Here is a 20,637-nt window from a genome sequence, read left to right as displayed (position 1 = left end):
ACAGATTAAGAAACTGACAGACTCCATGGATAGAAAGATTATGACTGTTGTGAAAAGAAGCGTGGATATATTGGGCACTGATATTTTTTTGAAATGTTAGAAATGCATTTTTTTACATTTTGAGTTGTATCATCATTATTATTCTCACATTAATAGATCAAAATAAACAATAGAGATAGGAAAATGTATGTTTTTCATTTAGTTGCATAATAATTCTGCACACTAATAATTTCCCAATAATTCTGCACACATACAGTGGCATGTAAAAGTTTTGGCCCTCCTGGTCATAATTACTGATATTGTGAACTGCTAAGCATGTTGAACATGAAATGAACTCTTAAAGGGAACCTGTCACCACGTTTTTGGAAGATGGGATAAAAATAGCGTTAAATAGGGGCAGAGGTGGGCGTTACATTAGTGTGTTTGTTATGCGTTTATTACCCACCTAAGTTGCCGAAATACCTTTGCAAAGTCTCCGTTTTCGCCTGTCAATCAGGCTGGTCTGGTCAAAAGGGCGTTGTCTTCCCCCAGATTTTGCGTAGTTTTCCGTTGGTGGCGTAGTGGTGTGCGCATGCCCAAGGTCCCGAATCCACTGCCAGGGGATTTAAAAGAGCGCGCTGTTCGTTATTTCCTTGGTGATCGGTGGGCGCGGCCATCTTCCTTTGGCCGCGCGTGCGCAGAAGCGGCGCTCTGCTGGCCGCGGCTTCAGGAAAATGGCCGCCGCGATATCCATCTACGCACGTGCGGCATCCCGCAGCCATTTTCCTGAAGCCGCGGCCAGCAGAGCGCCGCTTCTGCGCACGCGCGGCCAAAGGAAGATGGCCGCGCCCACCGATCACCAATGAAATCACGAACAGCGCGCTTTTTTAAATCCCCTGGCAGAGGATTCGGGACCTTGGGCATGCGCACACCACTACGCCACCAACGGAAAACTACGCAAAATCTGGGGGAAGACAAGACGCCCTTTTGACCAGACCAGCCTGATTGACAGGCGAAAACGGAGACTTTGCAAAGGTATTTCGGCAACTTAGGTGGGTAATAAACGCATAACAAACACACTAATGTAATGCCCACCTCTGCCCCTATTTAACGCTATTTTTATTCCATCTTCCAAAAACGTGGTGACAGGTTCCCTTTAAAGGCCTAATGTTAAAGATGACACATCTCCTTTGTATTTTTGGCAAAAAAAATATATATACCATCATTTTTTGCATTTTAAAAATTACAAAATGAAAATTGAGCCAATGAAAAAGTTTGGGCACCCTTGGAGATTTGTGTGCTCACATACATTTCATATTATATATATTATGCCTAAAATACAAAGAAAATGTGTCATTTTTAACATTAGGCCTTTTACAGATCACTTTATATAACAGTAATTTTGACCAGGGGTGCCTAAACTTTTTTATGCTACTGTAGAAATTCTCTAAGAAAGACAAGACCCCACTTTTACATTCTTAAATATTCAGGTATTAAGTTTATTAACCTTTTGGATTGACTGACAGCACTGAAGTTGTTCAATAATAAAATTAATAATCAAAAATACATATTGCTTAATAACTGTGCACACAGTGTATAGATTATTACAAGCTAAATCTACCATTGTTCCCATCAATAAGGGTCCTGTACAATGATCTTGCAAGACTTTTTATATTTTTGTGCAGTAGAAACGATCATTTTTCTTCAATGAAAAAGCATTTTGCTTCATTTCACCTTAAGATCATCAGTCTGTTTAGATTGCAAGATTATTTTCTGAACACTGGTTAACAATAATTTTACATAGCAAATGAACCTTTACACACTACTTAAAAATACAATATGATTCTGTAACTGTAAAATTGAGATTAGAAATTAGACTAAAAATGTGAAGAAGGACCTGTGGCTTTCTCATAATATTTAGCTTTATGATGCAGCAGATCCTTTGCGGAAACTTATATTTTTACACCAAGAAAGAAATTAGAATCAATGAAGTTGTCCATTTGGGATACCTATAGAACTAGTCCAACACTGATGCACTTTATTCACATTATGTATTCACCCAAGATTGAGACTGATCTGCTGTATCATTAGAGAAGAACATCAGATAATGAAGATTACATAGATTACAGTAGATAACTTCCGATAGCAAGAGCCATCTGCAGTCTGCTGAACGGTATGCAGGATAAGTAAGGGTACCGTCACACAGTGCCATTTTCATCGCTACGACGGCACGATTCGTGACGTTGCAGCGTCGTATGATTATCGCTCCAGTGTCGTAGACTGCGGTCACACGTTGCAATACACGGCGCTGGAGCGATAATTTCATGACGTATTTGCGATGTAGAAGCCGTTGGTTACTGTGCGCACATCGTATACAACCTGTGTCACACGATGCAATCATGCCGCCACAGCGGGACACTAGACGACGAAAGAAAGTTTCAAACGATCTGCTACGACGTACGATTCTCAGCGGGGTTCCGGATCGCAGTAGCATGTCAGACACAACGATATCGTAACGATATCGCTAGAACGTCACAAATCGTGCCGTCGTAGCAATGAAAATGGCACTGTGTGATGGTACCCTAATAGGAAAGTTTTCAGCAGCAGAAATGACCAGTGATGAACAAAGGGCTACAAGTAGTGTTGAGCGATACCATCCGATACTTGAAAGTATCGGTATCGGAAAGTATCGGCCGATACCGGCAAAGTATCGGATTCAATCCGATACCGATACCCGATACCAATACAAGTCAATGGGACTCAAGTATCGGACAGTATTCCTGATGGTTCCCAGGGTCTGAAGGAGAGGAAACTCTCCTTCAGGCCCTGGGATCCATATTAATGTGTAAAAGAAAGAATTAAAATAAAAAATATTGCTATACTCACCTCTCCGACGCAGCCTGGACCTCACCGAGGGAACTGGCAGCGTTGTTTGCTTAAAATTTGCGCGTTTACTTCCTTACGTGAAGTCCCGGCTTGTGATTGGTCGCGTGCCGCCCATGTGGCCGCGACGCGACCAATCACAGCAAGCCGTGATTAATGTTGTTTCGATACCTGTTGTGAAATTGGATTCTGGGCTCCCCCGGTGGCCACTTGTGGAATTGTACTTGTGTGCATCATCCCCTCTGTTCACCTGCTCCTATCAGGATGTGGGAGTCGCTATATAACCTTGCTCCTCTGTCAGTTTCATGCCGGTCAACAATGTAATCAGAAGCCTTTCTGTGCATGTTCCTGCTACTAGACAACTCCCAGCTAAGTTGGACTTTTGTCCTTGTGTGTTTTTGCATTTTGTTCCTGTTCACAGCTGCTGTTTCGTTACTGTGTCTGGAAAGCTCTTGTGAGCGGAAATTGCCACTCTGGTGTTATGAGTTAATGCTAGAGTCTTAAAGTAATTTCTGGATGGTGTTTTGATAGGGTTTTCTGCTGACCATGAAAGTGCCCTTTCTGTCTTCCTGCTATCTAGTAAGCGGACCTCGATTTTTGCTAAACCTATTTTCATACTACGTTTGTCATTTCATCTAAAATCACCGCCAATATATGTGGGGGTCTCTGTCTGCCTTTTGGGAAAATTTCTCTAGAGGTGAGCCAGGACTGTCTTTTCCTCTGCTAGGATTAGGTAGTTCTCCGGCTGGCGCTGGGCATCTAGGGATAAAAAAACGTAGGCATGCTACCCGGCCACTTCTAGTTGTGCGGCAGGTTTAGTTCATGGTCAGTATAGTTTCCATCTTCCAAGAGCTAGTTCTCATATATGCTGGGCTATGTTCTCTCGCCATTGAGAATCATGACAGTTTGACCGGCCAAAAAAAAGGGTTAAATTACTGGCTGAGAAAGGAGAGAAAAAAGAAGTCTGCTACAATTTTTTTTTTTTTTTTTTTTTTTACCTCTAGTTCTGAGTGTGCTCTTAATTGAATCACTTGCTAGTCTGCCTATACTGCAGCCTTCCTCTCTTTCTCTCCTTCTAATCCTTGAATGGCTCTGTGTTCACCTGTTTCAAATGGATCTTCAGAGTGTAGCTACAGGTTTGAATAATCTCGCCACAAAGGTACAAAATTTGCAAGATTTTGTTGTTCATGCACCTATGTCTGAGCCTAGAATTCCTTTGCCTGAATTCTTCTCGGGGAATAGATCTCACTTTCAAAATTTTAAAAATAATTGCAAATTGTTTTTGTCCCTGAAGTCTCGCTCTGCCGGAGACCCTGCACAGCAGGTCAGGATTGTAATTTCCTTGCTCCGGGGCGACCCTCAAGACTGGGCTTTTGCATTAGCACCAGGGGATCCTGCGTTGCTCAATGTGGATGCGTTTTTTCTGGCCTTGGGGTTGCTTTATGAGGAACCTCATTTAGAGCTTCAGGCGGAAAAGGCCTTGATGTCCTTGTCTCAGGGGCAAGATGAAGCTGAAATATACTGCCAAAAATTCCGCAAATGGTCTGTGCTTACTCAGTGGAATGAGTGCGCCCTGGCGGCGATTTTCAGAGAAGGTCTCTCTGATGCCATTAAGGATGTTATGGTGGGGTTCCCTGTGCCTGCGAGTCTGAATGAGTCCATGACGATGGCTATTCAGATCGATAGGCGTCTGCGGGAGCGCAAACCTGTGCACCATTTGGCGGTGTCTACTGAGAAAACGCCAGAAAATATGCAATGTGATAGAATTCTGTCCAGAAGCGAGCGGCAGAATTTTAGACGAAAAAATGGGTTGTGCTTCTATTGTGGTGATTCAACTCATGTTATATCAGCATGCTTTAAGCGTACTAAGAAGCCTGACAAGTCTGTTTCAATTAGCACTTTACAGTCTAAGTTTATTCTATCTGTGACCCTGATTTGTTCTTTGTCATCTATTACCACGGACGCCTATGTCGACTCTGGCGCTGCTTTGAGTCTTATGGATTGGTCCTTTGCCAAACGCTGTGGGTATGATTTGGAGCCATTGGAGGCTCCGATACCTCTGAAAGGGATTGACTCCACCCCATTGGCTAGTAATAAACCACAATACTGGACACAAGTGACTATGCGTGTTAATCCGGATCACCAGGAGGTTATTCGCTTTCTGGTGCTGTATAATCTACATGATGTTTTGGTGCTGGGATTGCCATGGCTGCAATCTCATAACCCAGTCCTCGACTGGAGAGCTATGTCTGTGTTAAGCTGGGGATGTAAAGGAACTCATGGGGACGTACCTTTGGTTTCCATTTCATCATCTATTCCCTCTGAGATTCCTGAATTCTTGTCTGACTTTCGTGACGTTTTTGAAGAACCCAAGGTTGGTTCACTACCTCCGCACCGGGAGTGCGATTGTGCCATAGACTTGATCCCGGGTAGTAAATACCCTAAGGGTCGTTTATTTAATCTGTCTGTGCCTGAACACGCTGCTATGCGAGAATATATAAAGGAGTCCTTGGAAAAGGGACATATTCGTCCTTCGTCATCTCCCTTAGGAGCCGGTTTTTTCTTTGTGTCTAAGAAAGACGGCTCTTTGAGGCCGTGTATTGATTATCGACTTTTGAATAAAATCACGGTTAAATATCAATATCCGTTACCACTGCTTACTGATTTGTTTGCTCGTATAAAGGGGGCCAAGTGGTTCTCTAAGATTGATCTCCGTGGGGCGTATAATTTGGTGCGAATCAAGCAGGGGGATGAGTGGAAAACCGCATTTAATACGCCCGAGGGCCATTTTGAGTATTTGGTGATGCCTTTTGGTCTTTCAAATGCCCCTTCAGTCTTCCAGTCCTTTATGCATGACATTTTCCGCGATTATTTGGATAAATTTATGATTGTGTATCTGGATGATATTCTGATTTTTTCGGATGACTGGGACTCTCATGTCCAGCAGGTCAGGAGGGTTTTTCAGGTTTTGCGGTCTAATTCCTTGTGTGTGAAGGGTTCTAAGTGTGTTTTTGGGGTTCAAAAGATTTCCTTCTTGGGATACATTTTTTCCCCCTCTTCCATCGAGATGGATCCTGTCAAGGTTCAGGCTATTGGTGATTGGACGCAACCCAATTCTCTTAAGAGTCTTCAGAAATTTTTGGGCTTTGCTAACTTTTATCGTCGATTTATTGCTGGTTTTTCTGATGTTGTAAAACCATTGACTGATTTGACTAAGAAGGGTGCTGATGTTGCTGATTGGTCCCCTGATGCTGTGGAGGCCTTTCGGGAGCTCAAGCGCCGCTTTTCTTCCGCCCCAGTGTTGCGTCAGCCTGATGTTGCTCTTCCTTTTCAGGTTGAGGTCGACGCTTCTGAAATCGGAGCTGGGGCGGTGTTGTCGCAGAGAAGTTCCGACTGCTCCGTGATGACACCTTGTGCTTTTTTTTCCCGTAAATTTTCGCCCGCCGAACGGAATTATGATATTGGGAATCGGGAGCTTTTGGCCATGAAGTGGGCTTTTGAGGAGTGGCGTCACTGGCTTGAGGGGGCCAGACATCAGGTGGTGGTATTGACTGACCACAAAAATTTAATTTACCTTGAGTCTGCCAGGCGCCTGAATCCTAGACAGGCGCGCTGGTCGTTGTTTTTCTCTCGGTTTAATTTTGTGGTGTCTTACCTACCGGGTTCTAAGAATGTTAAGGCGGATGCCCTTTCTAGGAGTTTTGAGCCTGACTCCCCTGGTAATTCTGAGCCCACAGGTATCCTTAAAGATGGAGTGATATTGTCTGCCGTTTCTCCAGACCTGCGGCGGGCCTTGCAGGAGTTTCAGGCGGATAGACCTGATTGTTGCCCACCTGGTAGACTGTTTGTTCCTGATGATTGGACCAGTAGAGTCATCTCTGAGGTTCATTCTTCTGCGTTGGCAGGTCATCCTGGAATCTTTGGTACCAGGGATTTGGTGGCAAGGTCCTTCTGGTGGCCTTCCCTGTCACGAGATGTGCGAGGCTTTGTGCAGTCTTGTGACGTTTGTGCTCGGGCCAAGCCTTGTTGTTCTCGGGCTAGTGGATTGTTGTTACCCTTGCCTATCCCGAAGAGGCCTTGGACGCACATCTCGATGGATTTTATTTCGGATCTGCCTGTTTCTCAGAAGATGTCTGTCATCTGGGTGGTGTGTGACCGTTTCTCTAAGATGGTCCATCTGGTTCCCTTGCCTAAGTTGCCTTCTTCTTCCGAGTTGGTTCCTCTGTTTTTTCAAAATGTTGTTCGTTTGCATGGTATTCCGGAGAATATCGTTTCTGACAGAGGGACCCAATTCGTGTCTAGATTTTGGCGGGCATTCTGTGCTAGGATGGGCATAGATTTGTCTTTTTCATCTGCTTTCCATCCTCAGACTAATGGCCAGACCGAGCGGACTAATCAGACCTTGGAGACATATTTGAGGTGTTTTGTGTCTGCGGATCAGGATGATTGGGTTGCTTTTTTGCCTTTGGCGGAGTTCGCCCTCAATAATCGGGCCAGCTCTGCCACCTTGGTGTCCCCGTTTTTCTGTAATTCGGGGTTTCATCCTCGATTTTCCTCCGGTCAAGTGGAATCTTCGGATTGTCCTGGAGTGGATGCTGTGGTGGAGAGGTTGCATCAGATTTGGGGGCAGGTGGTGGACAATTTGAAGTTGTCCCAGGAGAAGACTCAGCTTTTTGCCAACCGCCGTCGTCGTGTTGGTCCTCGGCTTTGTGTTGGGGACTTGGTGTGGTTGTCTTCTCGTTTTGTCCCTATGAGGGTTTCTTCTCCTAAGTTTAAGCCTCGGTTCATCGGCCCGTACAAGATATTGGAGATTCTTAACCCTGTGTCCTTCCGTTTGGACCTCCCTGCATCCTTTTCGATTCATAATGTTTTTCATCGGTCATTGTTGCGCAGGTATGAGGTACCGGTTGTGCCTTCCGTTGAGCCTCCTGCTCCGGTGTTGGTTGAGGGTGAGTTGGAGTACGTTGTGGAAAAGATCTTAGACTCTCGTGTTTCCAGACGGAGACTCCAGTATCTGGTCAAATGGAAGGGATACGGTCAGGAGGATAATTCTTGGGTCACTGCCTCTGATGTTCATGCCTCCGATCTTGTCCGTGCCTTTCATAGGGCTCATCCTGATCGCCCTGGTGGTTCTGGTGAGGGTTCGGTGCCCCCTCCTTGAGGGGGGGGTACTGTTGTGAAATTGGATTCTGGGCTCCCCCGGTGGCCACTTGTGGAATTGTACTTGTGTGCATCATCCCCTCTGTTCACCTGCTCCTATCAGGATGTGGGAGTCGCTATATAACCTTGCTCCTCTGTCAGTTTCATGCCGGTCAACAATGTAATCAGAAGCCTTTCTGTGCATGTTCCTGCTACTAGACAACTCCCAGCTAAGTTGGACTTTTGTCCTTGTGTGTTTTTGCATTTTGTTCCTGTTCACAGCTGCTGTTTCGTTACTGTGTCTGGAAAGCTCTTGTGAGCGGAAATTGCCACTCTGGTGTTATGAGTTAATGCTAGAGTCTTAAAGTAATTTCTGGATGGTGTTTTGATAGGGTTTTCTGCTGACCATGAAAGTGCCCTTTCTGTCTTCCTGCTATCTAGTAAGCGGACCTCGATTTTTGCTAAACCTATTTTCATACCACGTTTGTCATTTCATCTAAAATCACCGCCAATATATGTGGGGGCCTCTGTCTGCCTTTTGGGAAAATTTCTCTAGAGGTGAGCCAGGACTGTCTTTTCCTCTGCTAGGATTAGGTAGTTCTCCGGCTGGCGCTGGGCATCTAGGGATAAAAAAACGTAGGCATGCTACCCGGCCACTTCTAGTTGTGCGGCAGGTTTAGTTCATGGTCAGTATAGTTTCCATCTTCCAAGAGCTAGTTCTCATATATGCTGGGCTATGTTCTCTCGCCATTGAGAATCATGACAGATACCGATACCCGATACCACAAAAGTATCGGATCTCGGTATCGGAATTCCGATACCCGCAAGTATCGGCCGATACCCGATACTTGCGGTATCGGAATGCTCAACACTAGCTACAAGGTTCTGTATTGGCTGCAGAAAAGACTAAGGGGCAGGCACAGAAAGTAGACGGCTTTCTTGCAAGTACTACCGTATTTATGGGCCTGCCTATCATAAGGAGTGTAATATATGAAAATCCACCAGTAATTGTGAGTTATGAAATGTATTCATTTATGCCTTACATGCAATCTAATTGATGGTAGGAAACTGCTCTAAATAAGACAGTGGACCCCTAAGCTATTATGCTTTTATGCAGCTTCACAGATTGCAAGAATGATATGTATGGCCCTGTATAGACCACCAGGGATACATTTAAAACAAATCATATGACAACCAAAAAATTGCTTTTATCCACTGGTTCATTATTGATATACTAGACTGTGGCCCGATTCTAATGCATCGGGTATTCTAGAATATGCATGTCCCCGTAGTATGTGATTCGCGGCAGACTGTGCCCGTCGCTGATTGGTCGAGGCAACCTTTATGACATCATCGTCGCCATGGCAACCATTATGACATCTACGTTGATACTGTGCCCGTCGCTGATTGGTCGAGGCCATGGCGGCCTCGACCAATCAGAGACGCGGGATTTCCAGGACAGACAGACAGACAGACAGAAAGACAGACAGACAGACAGACAGACAGACAGACAGACGGAAAAACCCTTAGACAATTATATATATAGATCATATACAGGAGGAGGAGGTATATATATATAGATCATATACAGGAGGAGGAGGTGTATATATATACCATATACAGGAGGAGGAGGTGTATATATATACCATATACAGGAGGAGGAGGTGTATATATATAGATCATATACAGGAGGAGGAGGTATATATATATCATCATATATATATATATATCATATATCATTCTAACGCATCGGGTATTCTAGAATATGCATCATGTCCCCGTAGTATATGGACAATGATGATTCCAGAATTCGCGGCAGACTGTGCCCGTCGCTGATTGGTCGAGGCAACCTTTATGACATCATCGTCGCCATGGCAACCATTATGACATCTACGTCGATTCTGTGCCCGTCGCTGATTGGTCGAGGCCATGGCGGCCTCGACCAATCAGAGACGCGGGATTTCTATTATGACATCATCGTCGCCATGCTGTGCCCGTCTCTGATTGGTCGAGGCCTGGCGGCCTCGACCAATCAGAGACGTGGGATTTCCAGGACAGACAGACAGACAGACAGACAGACAGACAGACAGACAGACAGACAGACGGAAAAACCCTTAGACAATTATATATATAGATAATTAAACACTGGTGAGAACATAATTTAATTTTCTAGCATCCCTACAAAGACATTCTGCATTGATGCTTTTACTATTAGAATAGAAAAAAAAAAAAAAGGATCCTCTGCATACATACCCATTGGTGCAACGTTGATGACATAGCCATCACCAAGATACAATGCCCAGTGCTGGTATGCCGGGCGAAATATTTCAATCAGGTCCCCAGGCTGGAGATTATCAGGAGCCTCCTCATTGTTTCTGTCACTTGAGGCCATCTGAAAAAGACAGGAATTACAACTAAAGGTTATTACACCTTCGAAATAGTTAAGAAAAAAACAAAACATGTTTATTCTTGCTATGCAAGTGAGGGTAAAGGTTACATAATGAGTGTAGACAGTGTTTATAATAGAAGCTCAACATATTACAAATCTCTGCTTCTGTATTCTTCAACTGGGAGCCTGTATTATGCACTATGTTCTTCCAAAGATCCTTTTATTCAGTATTTTTGGTTACCACAAAGTCAACTTGACAAATCATAGACATGATAATTTTCTACGAGTTCATGGTTATTTCACCTCAAAATTTCTAATAATGTATTGACCTCTGAAGCACCATATTATTAAAAATTCTGAACAACAGAAAGTTTGGATGTAATACAATACACATAGATGCATAGTCAGGGCCAATGTCACTACCCAGCACACCCGAGCAAGTCCTGGGGTCCTGAGCAAGTGGGGAGGCCCACTCATCATCACTGACAACGGCACACTATGGAGCCCATGAGTCGGGAAACCAGATGCCGGCATCTGCGAGTGGCCCCCCAGCATTTGCAATACTTACCTCTCCCTGTTCCTCCGTAGCTTTGGTGTCTTTCCTGTGCTTTCTGACTCTGTTGATGTCTGAGGGCAGAGGGTGTGATTAGGTCACTACAGTGCACCCTCTGCTATGAGCAGTCATAGTACAGAGTGCCAGAAGACGCAACGTTGAGGAGTCCGGACCTGCAGCCAGCGAGGAGAGGTGAGTATTTGATTTTTTTAAGCATGGAGCAATATATGGGGCCCATTCTGTATTGACTACAATATGGGGCTCATTCTGTATGGAGCAATATATGGGGCCCATTCTGTGTGGAGCATTATATGGGGCCCATTATTCTGCATGGAGCATTATATGGGGCTCATTATACTGTATGGAGCATTATATGTTGTCCATTATTCTGAATGGAGAATTATATGGGACCCATCATTTTGTATGGAGCATTATATGGGGTCCATTATTCTGAATGGAGCAATATATGGGGGCCCTTTCTGCATGGAGTATTATATGGGATCCATTCTGTATGGAGCAATATATGGGGCCCATTCTGTATTGAAAATTATATGGGGCCCATTCTGTATGGAGCATTATATGAGACTCATGGGCAGCATGGTGGCTCAGTGGATAGCAATGCAGCCTTGCAGCGCTGGAGTCCTGGGTTCTAATTCCACCTTGGACAACATCTGCAAGGAGTTTGTATGTTCTCCCCGTGTTTGCGTGGGTTTCCTCCGGGTACTCCGGTTTCCTCCCACATTCCAAAGACATACTGATAGGGAATTTAGATTGTGAGCCCCATCGGGGACAGTGATGATAATGTGTGCAAAACTGTAAAGCGCTGCAGAATATGTTAGCGCTATATAAAAATGAAGATTATTATTATTATTATATGGAGCAATATATAAGGCCCATTCTGTATGAAGCAATGAAGCAATATATGGGGCCAATTCTGTATGAAGCAATCTATGGGGCCCATTCTGTATGGAGCATTATATGGGGCTCATTCTATATGGAGCATTATATGGGGCACATTCTGTATGGATGAATATATGGGCCAATATTGTATGGAGGATTCTATAGGGCACATTCTGTATGGAGAATTATGTGGGACCCATTCTGTATGGAACATTATATGGGACCCATTCTGTATGGAGCAATATATGGGGACACATTCTGTATGAAGCAATATATTGGGCCCATTCTATATGGGGCATTATTTGAGACCCATTCTGTATGGAACACTATATGGGTCTCATTCTGTATGGAGCATTATATGGGGCCCATTATTCTATATGGAGCATTATATGGGGCTCATTATACTGTATGGGGCATTATATTGGGTCCATTATTCTGTATGTAGCACTATATGGGTTCCATTATTCTGTATGAAGCAACATATGAAGCCCATTATTCTGTACAGAGCATTATATGAGGTACATTATTCTGTATGGAGCATTATATGACGCCTTTTCTTCTTTATGGAGCATTCTATGGGGCCCATTATTCTGTATGAAGCAATATATGGGGCTCATTACACTTTATGGAGGACTATTTGGTGCCCATAATGCTATATGGAGGACTATACTGTCCAGTCTTAAATGAAAAACTTTTGAATTGCCCCGGGGGAACGCATTGTGCGCTGTGAGGATTTGCCGGTTTCTGAGCTTTTGTAGAATTTACAATATATATCACTCATGTAATGGAAGAAGGGAAATCTTTGGCATTGTGCTATACCTTTATTTCTCTGCCGTATCTGTGCATCATGAATCGTGGTTTGTGTTAAAGGGGCCCGCTGAGACTTTTTTGCCCTGGGCCTACGAAAACCTGGAGCTGGCCCTGAGCATAGTAAAATATAGATAGAAAGGTATACATACCCCATTCATTACCACTGACAGTGTGTGGGTCATGCCATTGATATTTGTGAGGTTGGAGAGCCCCAGTGAAGGAAGTAAAAGTGTTGGTGCCTGTTTTAGGACCTGCACATCCGTTGGTGATAATAACCAACTGCCACTACAGTCTCCAGTACTGCAGTCATTACAATTTCATGCAAATTTGACCAATGTACAGTACATGGACTGGATCACTATAATTGAGCCCTTTGTTATTTCTTTATATATTTAGTGGCACATGACTTGATTTTCAGGTTTTGGTTAGTGTCTGATAATCTGGTCAATTGCCACATTATTTCATTATTTAGATACTACATTTCTATATGCATACACAGTGGGTGCAGGAAATAGAAAAAAATCCAGCTCAACGAGGTGGTGAAAAAGCAAAATCTTGGTACTTTATTCACTTCATATCAAAAAATAGAGGATAAAACAACAGCACAATATAATTAAAAACACTATCTACGCGTTTCTGGTGACATAGCACCCTTAGTCATTTCACCACCTCGTTGAGCTGGATTTTTTTCTATTTCCTGCATTCCTCACGCCTTGACACAGTGTTTCCGTGCTCCGAGCCTCCAGGGACTACAACTATGGTGAGCTGGATTTTTTCTTTTGTCTTCATACACAGTGGGTACAGAAAGTATTCAGACCTCTTTAAATTGTTCACTCTTTGTTTCATTGCAGCCATTTGGTAAATTCAAAAAAGTTCATTTTTTTTCTCATTGATGTACACTCTGTACCCCATCTTGACGGAAAGAAAACAGAAATATAGTAATTTTTGCAAATTTATTAAATAAGAGAAATTGAATTATCACATGGTCATAAGTATTCAGACCCTTTGCTAATTATTGAGTAGAAGCTCCCTTTTGAGCTAGTACAGCCATGAGTCTTCTTGGGAATGATGCAACAAGTTTTTCACACCTGGGTTTGGGGATCCTCTGCCATTCTTCCTTGCAGATTCTCTCCAGTTCCGTCAGGTTGGATGGTGAACATTGGTGGACAGCCATTTTCAGGTCTATCCAGAGATGCTCAATTGGGTTTAGGTCAGGGCTCTGGCTGGGCCAGTCAAGAATGGTCTCAGAGTTGTTCTTAAGCCACTCCTTTGCTATTTTAGCTGTGTGCTTAAGGTTATTGTCTTGCTGGAAGGTAAACCTTTGGCCAAGTCTGAGGTCCAGAGCACTCTGGAAGACGTTTTCATCCAGGATATCTCTGTACTTGGCCGCATTCATGTTTCCTTCTCTTGCAAATAGTCATCCTGTCCCTGCAGCTGAAAAACACCCCCATAGCATGATGCTGCCACCACCATGTTTCACTGTTGGGATTGTATTGGGCAGGTGATGAACAGTGCCTACTTTTCTCCACACATACCACTTAGAATTATCACCTACGGAGTACACGCTGCGCAGGCGTGTACTCCGGAGGACAAAAAATGAACTTCAATCCAATATTGCGGCCAGCATGCAGCCAGCGGGTAAGGAAAGGGTGAATCAAACACCCAAAAACCCAGCCCATATGACCCAAAACCGGTCCCGCCAAATTCAGGTGACAGGTTCCCTTTAATTATGAGTGTCAGAGCAAAGGGTCTGAATACTTATGACCGACCATGTGATATTTCAGTTTTTCCTTTTTATTAAATTTGCAAAAATGTCTACATTTCTGTTTTTTTTCAGTCAAGATGGGGTGTAGAGTGTACATTAATGTGAAATAAATGAACTTTTTAAAATTTACCAAATAGCTGCAATGAAACAAAGAGTTAAAAATTTAAAGGGGTCTGAATATTTTCCCTACCCACTGTATGTATACAGTATATACACTATACACATACAAAATATATATTTGAAGAAGGCTCACACACAAAGCCGAAACGTCTCACAATGGGCCATTAAAAAAGCTTTTTTTGCACTAAAGAAATGGTGTTCTGCTTCCATTTTTTTCAATATTTATAAGGCCTGGTATGTACCTAACAATTTTTGCATACAACTATTTTACTAGGTGCTGTTCTTTATTCTTTTCTCTTTCTTTTTTTTTCTCTCTCTCTCTATATACTGTATATATTGCAAGCTATGGCACCACTCCGGTCTTAAATTATTTTTCTTGAATTTGAATCTTGAAGTCCCTAATATGGTGTTGCTTTAATGTGTGTGTATATATATATATATATATATATATATATATATATATATATATATATATATATATATATATATATATATATATATATATATATATATATACACACATGCATATGGTACTTGCGGTAGTATACAAATTTGCGATTTCATGACAGCACACCAGCCGCCTCAGGGCATACCTTTCATTGTTGGAACCCCAAACCTAATATTTATCAAACACGCCTCTCCTGGGTTAAAGTCTACAAATTTAAAGGGGAGGTGGCATCCAGCACTAATTAAAAACAGTCTGAGGCTGATGGGAAGAGTGGTCATCCAAATATACAGGCAGTTACCGCCTTCAACAGTATATTAGCACCTCCGAACAGAATAAAGTGTATACAGTTTTCACCTGTTATGACTGCATAACATACAAACTAAAGAATACAGCAGCACTCTGCATACACTCAGATGTATGCAGACATTGAATATATGGCTGAGCATTCCTCCCATCGTCCCAAATCATTATATATAGGCAATCTGGCATCTAATAAGGCTAATAAATTATTCTATTCATACTATATACAGGGTATTTACATTTCATTCAAGGTAGATGCTGTGCAATTTAATAGATTGCTTGTATTTGATGTAAAAATCAGGGACAACATTGTGATGTGTATATTCAATTGTCTGTTTTTACTCAGTGTGGTGCCTACTGTCAAATCAAACATGCATTAAATACCTTAAATTATTCCACCCTCTCCCATTTATTGCCCACCTAGTTGTGTAATTATGTGTGTCTGTACAAAACCGCTTCACTTCGGCAGGTGGTACCTATCTAGCCCCTTTTTTATTTTCTGAACCACAAAAGTACAATTGAACAAATGCAATATTAACTGTACATAAATTTGCTATTTGGGCTTTAATCAGTCCTTTTTCAAGTATAAAGATGCAAGTAAAGTGCTTATAGTGTGGGGATGTCTATATTACAGTATATTGACCCCCCCAACCTTCCTCATAGGATTCCACGTGCATAAGATAAATAATGTGTGTCACAAATATACTTAAACAAAAGGCTCGCAGCTTACATGCTTTTAAATGCAAATAATCTTGTTACTAAAAGATTTATATATTTGCAAAAATATTTGTCTTTCTGAGACAAAGAAAATGTCCCAGGCCACTGGTCTCATTCTAAAACTTTACTTGCACAAGCATTTGCTTTAATCTCTGAAAAGGTCACTGACTATTAACTGTGTGTTTGGATTCCTAACAGCATGGTGGCATTATTGGTTTGCTCTGTAAATAATGTCTGATAGTTTCACATCTAAGATAAATAAAAAATACTTAATGGAAAGCATGCCAGTAGATAATAGAACATAGACCGTGTTAGTAGATTACTTAACCGTAATAATCATATGACTAGACCGGACCATACCAGACCAATTGCTCATTCATTAGGAATATACACTCAAAAGAAAGCAGTCATAAGGCCAAATTATATGAAAATACAAAACATCTTTATTAATATTAACATGCATAAAATGGCAGATGGGAAATGCCCCGTGCTGAACTCAGCATACAAAATGGGACAGGTACAGGTGCATAAAGCCATATCAATCAAACAGCAGTGCTATCCATCAGTAAGAAGTATAGAACAAAGTATTAGCCAACAATAATAGCCAACAGCTTTCGATACGAAACTTTCGATATGCCTAATTTACATAATCATGCGTTATGCATACATACCAATGGGCAAAATATCAAAAGTCCGTAGGCACACCGCTCCCGTCCACCCCGACGCACGTTTCGGCTGATACCTTCCTCAGGAGACGTGTCCATAGTTACATGGACACAGGTTATATATTTACAAGGCCGGAAATAGAAGCGCATGAAATTCCAGTCATCGCACCCACCGGTCTTCAGCTACCTGGCGCGCGGCACCGGAAACACACAGGCCCATGTGATCCAGAGCCGCAGCCCCGCGATAGCTGAGACTGGAAGTGATATGGTGTGCCTACGGCCTTTTGATATTTTGCCCATTGGTATGTATACTTAACGCATGATTATGCAAATTAGGCATATCGAATGTCAGTGCTGTTGGCTATTACTGTTGGATAATACTTTGTTCTATACTTCTTAAAATTTCCATTAAAATATTACAAGGCACTTATCTTACTTATTGCTCTCTGATCCTCAACTAGATTCTGCATCCTTCTAAAGGCTTGAAGTTGTGTTACCTTCATGTGGACAGAATGTCATTGCCAGTCACTTGACATGTTGTCATTACAGAGAACACATATACGCTCATGGAGGAATATATGGAGCAATAGGGGCCACAGGACATGCACGCCTAAGTTAGACGGGCTCTCATCACTTCAGAAATGCCAAATGTGGATGCCATATGTGCTTTAGGTACACTGTGGAGCTCAGAAGGGAGGGGGACATTTGGATTTGGGAGCGGAGAATTTGCTGGATTTCTTTTGACGGTTGAAGAGCCATTTCGCATTTCCAGAGCCTTTGTGCTACCAGTAGCATGGAAGCCCCCTCTTTTTCTATTAACAGATGACAGACATCAGTGGGGACTTGCTTTTTTTGTGGATTGAGTTGAAGCTTTTATTGGGAACATTTTACATAACGTTTGGGATCACATTTAACCAGCGCTCTATGCTAACCACTTACTTTGGGGTTTCCATCTAAATCTCTGAGTGACATGATTAAGCTAAAACCCTTGAGGGATACATTCACTATAATGAAGCAGCGGAGTTACTCTGGACTCTGTTCAGTGGCTGTTAGGGCTATCAGAACGCACCTAATAAATAGAGATGTTTTTATTGATATTGGTGCGTTCGCAGCCCGGGGTCCACCATGCAGGAGTACCTGCTGCTAGCAAACAGCGGCACTATATGGCGGTATGGACTAACTCAGTTAATTCACCGAGTAGCCGTGAAAGCAAGGCACTGTGCCCTGTTAGACTTCACAGAGGCACAGGCTAACTGCCCAAACAGAGAGCAGTCAGTGGTCACGCAAGCACACAAAACTCCTCGCTGGAGGTGCCAGCATTCTAGGGGCTTATTTCAGCCGGGTCCCTGAACACACTCTCACGTGACCACACTGGCGCAAAGCACATAACAAAGAACAATACTAGCGCATGGCCGTGCGGCCATGCGTGCCTTAAATAGTTGCAGCACGTACAGGACCTACTAAGAAGGACCAATGAGAGGCTGCCACAGAGCGTGAGCACCTACAGGACCTTCCCGGAGGACCAATGGCCTTAGCTGCAGTATCTGATCATGTGACCCTCGATCTCCACTGAGAGATCTTACTCTGGGCATGCTCAGAATGAGAAAAGCAGGACTTAGTCCCAGAAGCGTCTGCTCGCCGCTGCCCAGCACTGACTTCAATGGCAGAAGCAGGAAAGGCAGCAGTAACTCTTTGTACAGAGTCAGACTGAGCGAGACGCTGGGACCGACGTCTCCGCTGAGCAGGCTCCACTGCAGCAGGAGAAGAATGGGAGACCGCAGCGGAGATGGCCCGAGATTCCCCCTGTGCAGAGGCGGGAACTCAACCCCTAACAGCGGTGTCCTTCTTTTCAGAAGTGCACAAAACTGTGGCCAATGGCACTTTTATGCAATCCTAAAAAGATAGACACCGCCGGATCACAGGTCAGATGGCATCCACAGTGCTTCTTTCTGCCTCATTATAGGGAATCTTCCACCAGAGGTTCCGTCTGAATCATGCATTTCAGAGATTTACATGGAAACCCCAGAGCAAGCGCTCATCGCAGAGCATAAGAAAAAGGTGCACTAACCTTTACTATGAACTTTGGGAGGCAGAATGAAAAAATCAAAAGCAAGTGAAGTATAGTTTTTATTTACTTTTTGCGCTGTTCCTTGTACGGTATAAATAATTATGCAACTTTATACGTTGGGTCAGTGCGCTGACAGCGATACTAGATTTATGTCGGGTTTTTATGTTTGACTGTTTGTCACACACTAAAAGACTCTTTTATTGCAAAAAATAATTTTTGCATCACCACATTTTGAGAGGTATAATTTTTCCACATTTTGACCCATAGAGTCATGTGAGGGATTGTTTTTTGAGAGACAAGTTGATGTTTTTATTGTTACGATTTTCAGGCACATGACATTTTTTGATTGCTTTCTATTTAGATTTTTTGGAAGCAGAATGAACAAAAAACAGCAATTCAGGAATTTGTTTTTTTGGTGTGGTGTTTATTCCATTCCGTGTGTTGTAAAATTGATAAGGCAGTTTTATTCTTCGGGTCAGTATGATTTCAGCAATACCTCATTTATATTTTTTGGTGCTTTTACACAATAAAAACTATTTTATAGAAATACATAATTATTTTTGAATCACTTTATTCTGAGAGCTATAGCTTTTTATTTTTCTGCTGTAGCTGTATGGCAGTTTGTTTTTTGCAGGACAAGATGACATTTTCAGCTGTACTATGTTCATTAATATCCATCTTTTCGATTGTGCTTTTTCCACTTGTTATTTGGTGGTGTGATGATAAAGCATTGTTTTTGCCTTGTTTTTTTATTTTTTTTATCGTGTTCACTAAAGGGGTTATCTAGTGGGACAGTTTTATAGGTCGGGTTGTTGCAGATGCGGCGATACCAAATATGTGTACTATTATTTTTAATTTTTTTCATACAAATCTTTATTTATAGATACAATATCTTTTCATTTTTTTATTATTATTATTTTTTTTTTTTTCAAATATTTTTACAATTACTTAACAATTTTTTTTTTTACTTTTTTACTTTGTTCCACTACGGGACTATCATTTTTTGCAGGCTGATTGCTTTTACAGTATGGGAATGCAGCAGCATCCCCATGCTGGAGAAACTGTCAGCTCTGCACTGACAGACAAAGCTACTGATCATGCACTCTGCATGATCAGCAACTTTCCTAGCTCTGGTGACAATGTTTGGGACCACATGTCATGTCACAATGTCCCCAATCCAAAGGCAGATGGGCTGCCTGCTCCCAGAGTGCTGCAATCATGTTCGATCACATCATTTAGGGGTTAAAGTGCTGGGATAGGTGCGTCACTGCTCCTGGCACTTATTGTGGGTGATCACGATGACATAATAATCCATTCCTGGTTGGATAGGCCAAGGGCACAGGGACGTATTATTGAGACAAATGTCAGAAAGGGGTTAAGACATCATACATATAATCAACATAATTCACATTTATTTACAAGAAATGGTCCTTTGAGGTAAATTTTACATATGTGACTTGTATACTTGTTGTTTTTTATTAATTATTTATTGTTCTAAGCTGTGTAGAAATTTCTTTCCTACCCTGTATAAGGGATGAGGGAGGTGGTTCTGTATAACAAACTATATCTGATGGAGGAGTCAATCCGACTTCAAAACACATTGCATGAATGAATAAAGATCCAGAGATCATACAGAGCCTTGAAAAAGTATTCGCACCCATAAACTTAAATGTATTTTATTGTGATTTTATGTAATATACAAGTAAAAAGAAACAAGAATTTGTGAAGTGTAAAGGAAATGATACTTTTTTCTAATTGTTTAAAAAATATAAATATGAAAAATGTGGCGTGCATTTGTATTCAGCCCCCAGTCGTCTCTTAACCCTAAATAAAATCTTGAGTTACATATTGCCTCTAGAAGTCATATAATTAGGAAATTGAGTTAACCTGTGTCAAATGTA

General features: G+C 42.3%; 1 protein-coding gene across 2 annotated transcripts in view; it reads right to left on the bottom strand.

The window, feature by feature from the left end:
* PLAAT1 (phospholipase A and acyltransferase 1) overlaps positions 1-20,637 on the bottom strand; it is an 82,152-nt gene that overhangs the window by 35,509 nt on the left and 26,006 nt on the right. Inside the window, exons 1-2 of one of the 2 annotated variants that reach the window (XM_077292924.1) lie at positions 12,803-12,933; positions 10,255-10,393 (exon numbers count right to left, since the gene is read on the bottom strand). In XM_077292924.1, the coding sequence (XP_077149039.1) occupies positions 10,255-10,393; positions 12,803-12,835 (172 nt within the window). In that variant the 5' untranslated portion in view covers positions 12,836-12,933. Of the gene's footprint in view, positions 1-10,254; positions 10,394-12,802; positions 12,934-20,637 lie in introns of those variants that run through there. The other variant, XM_077292925.1, reaches the window with a different exon arrangement.

This window comes from Ranitomeya variabilis, chromosome 2 (genome assembly GCF_051348905.1).
Source record: "Ranitomeya variabilis isolate aRanVar5 chromosome 2, aRanVar5.hap1, whole genome shotgun sequence".
Lineage (NCBI taxonomy): Eukaryota > Metazoa > Chordata > Amphibia > Anura > Dendrobatidae > Ranitomeya > Ranitomeya variabilis.
The sequence above is the reverse complement of the archived record's forward strand: the minus strand, read 5'-3'. Positions and strand labels throughout refer to the sequence as shown.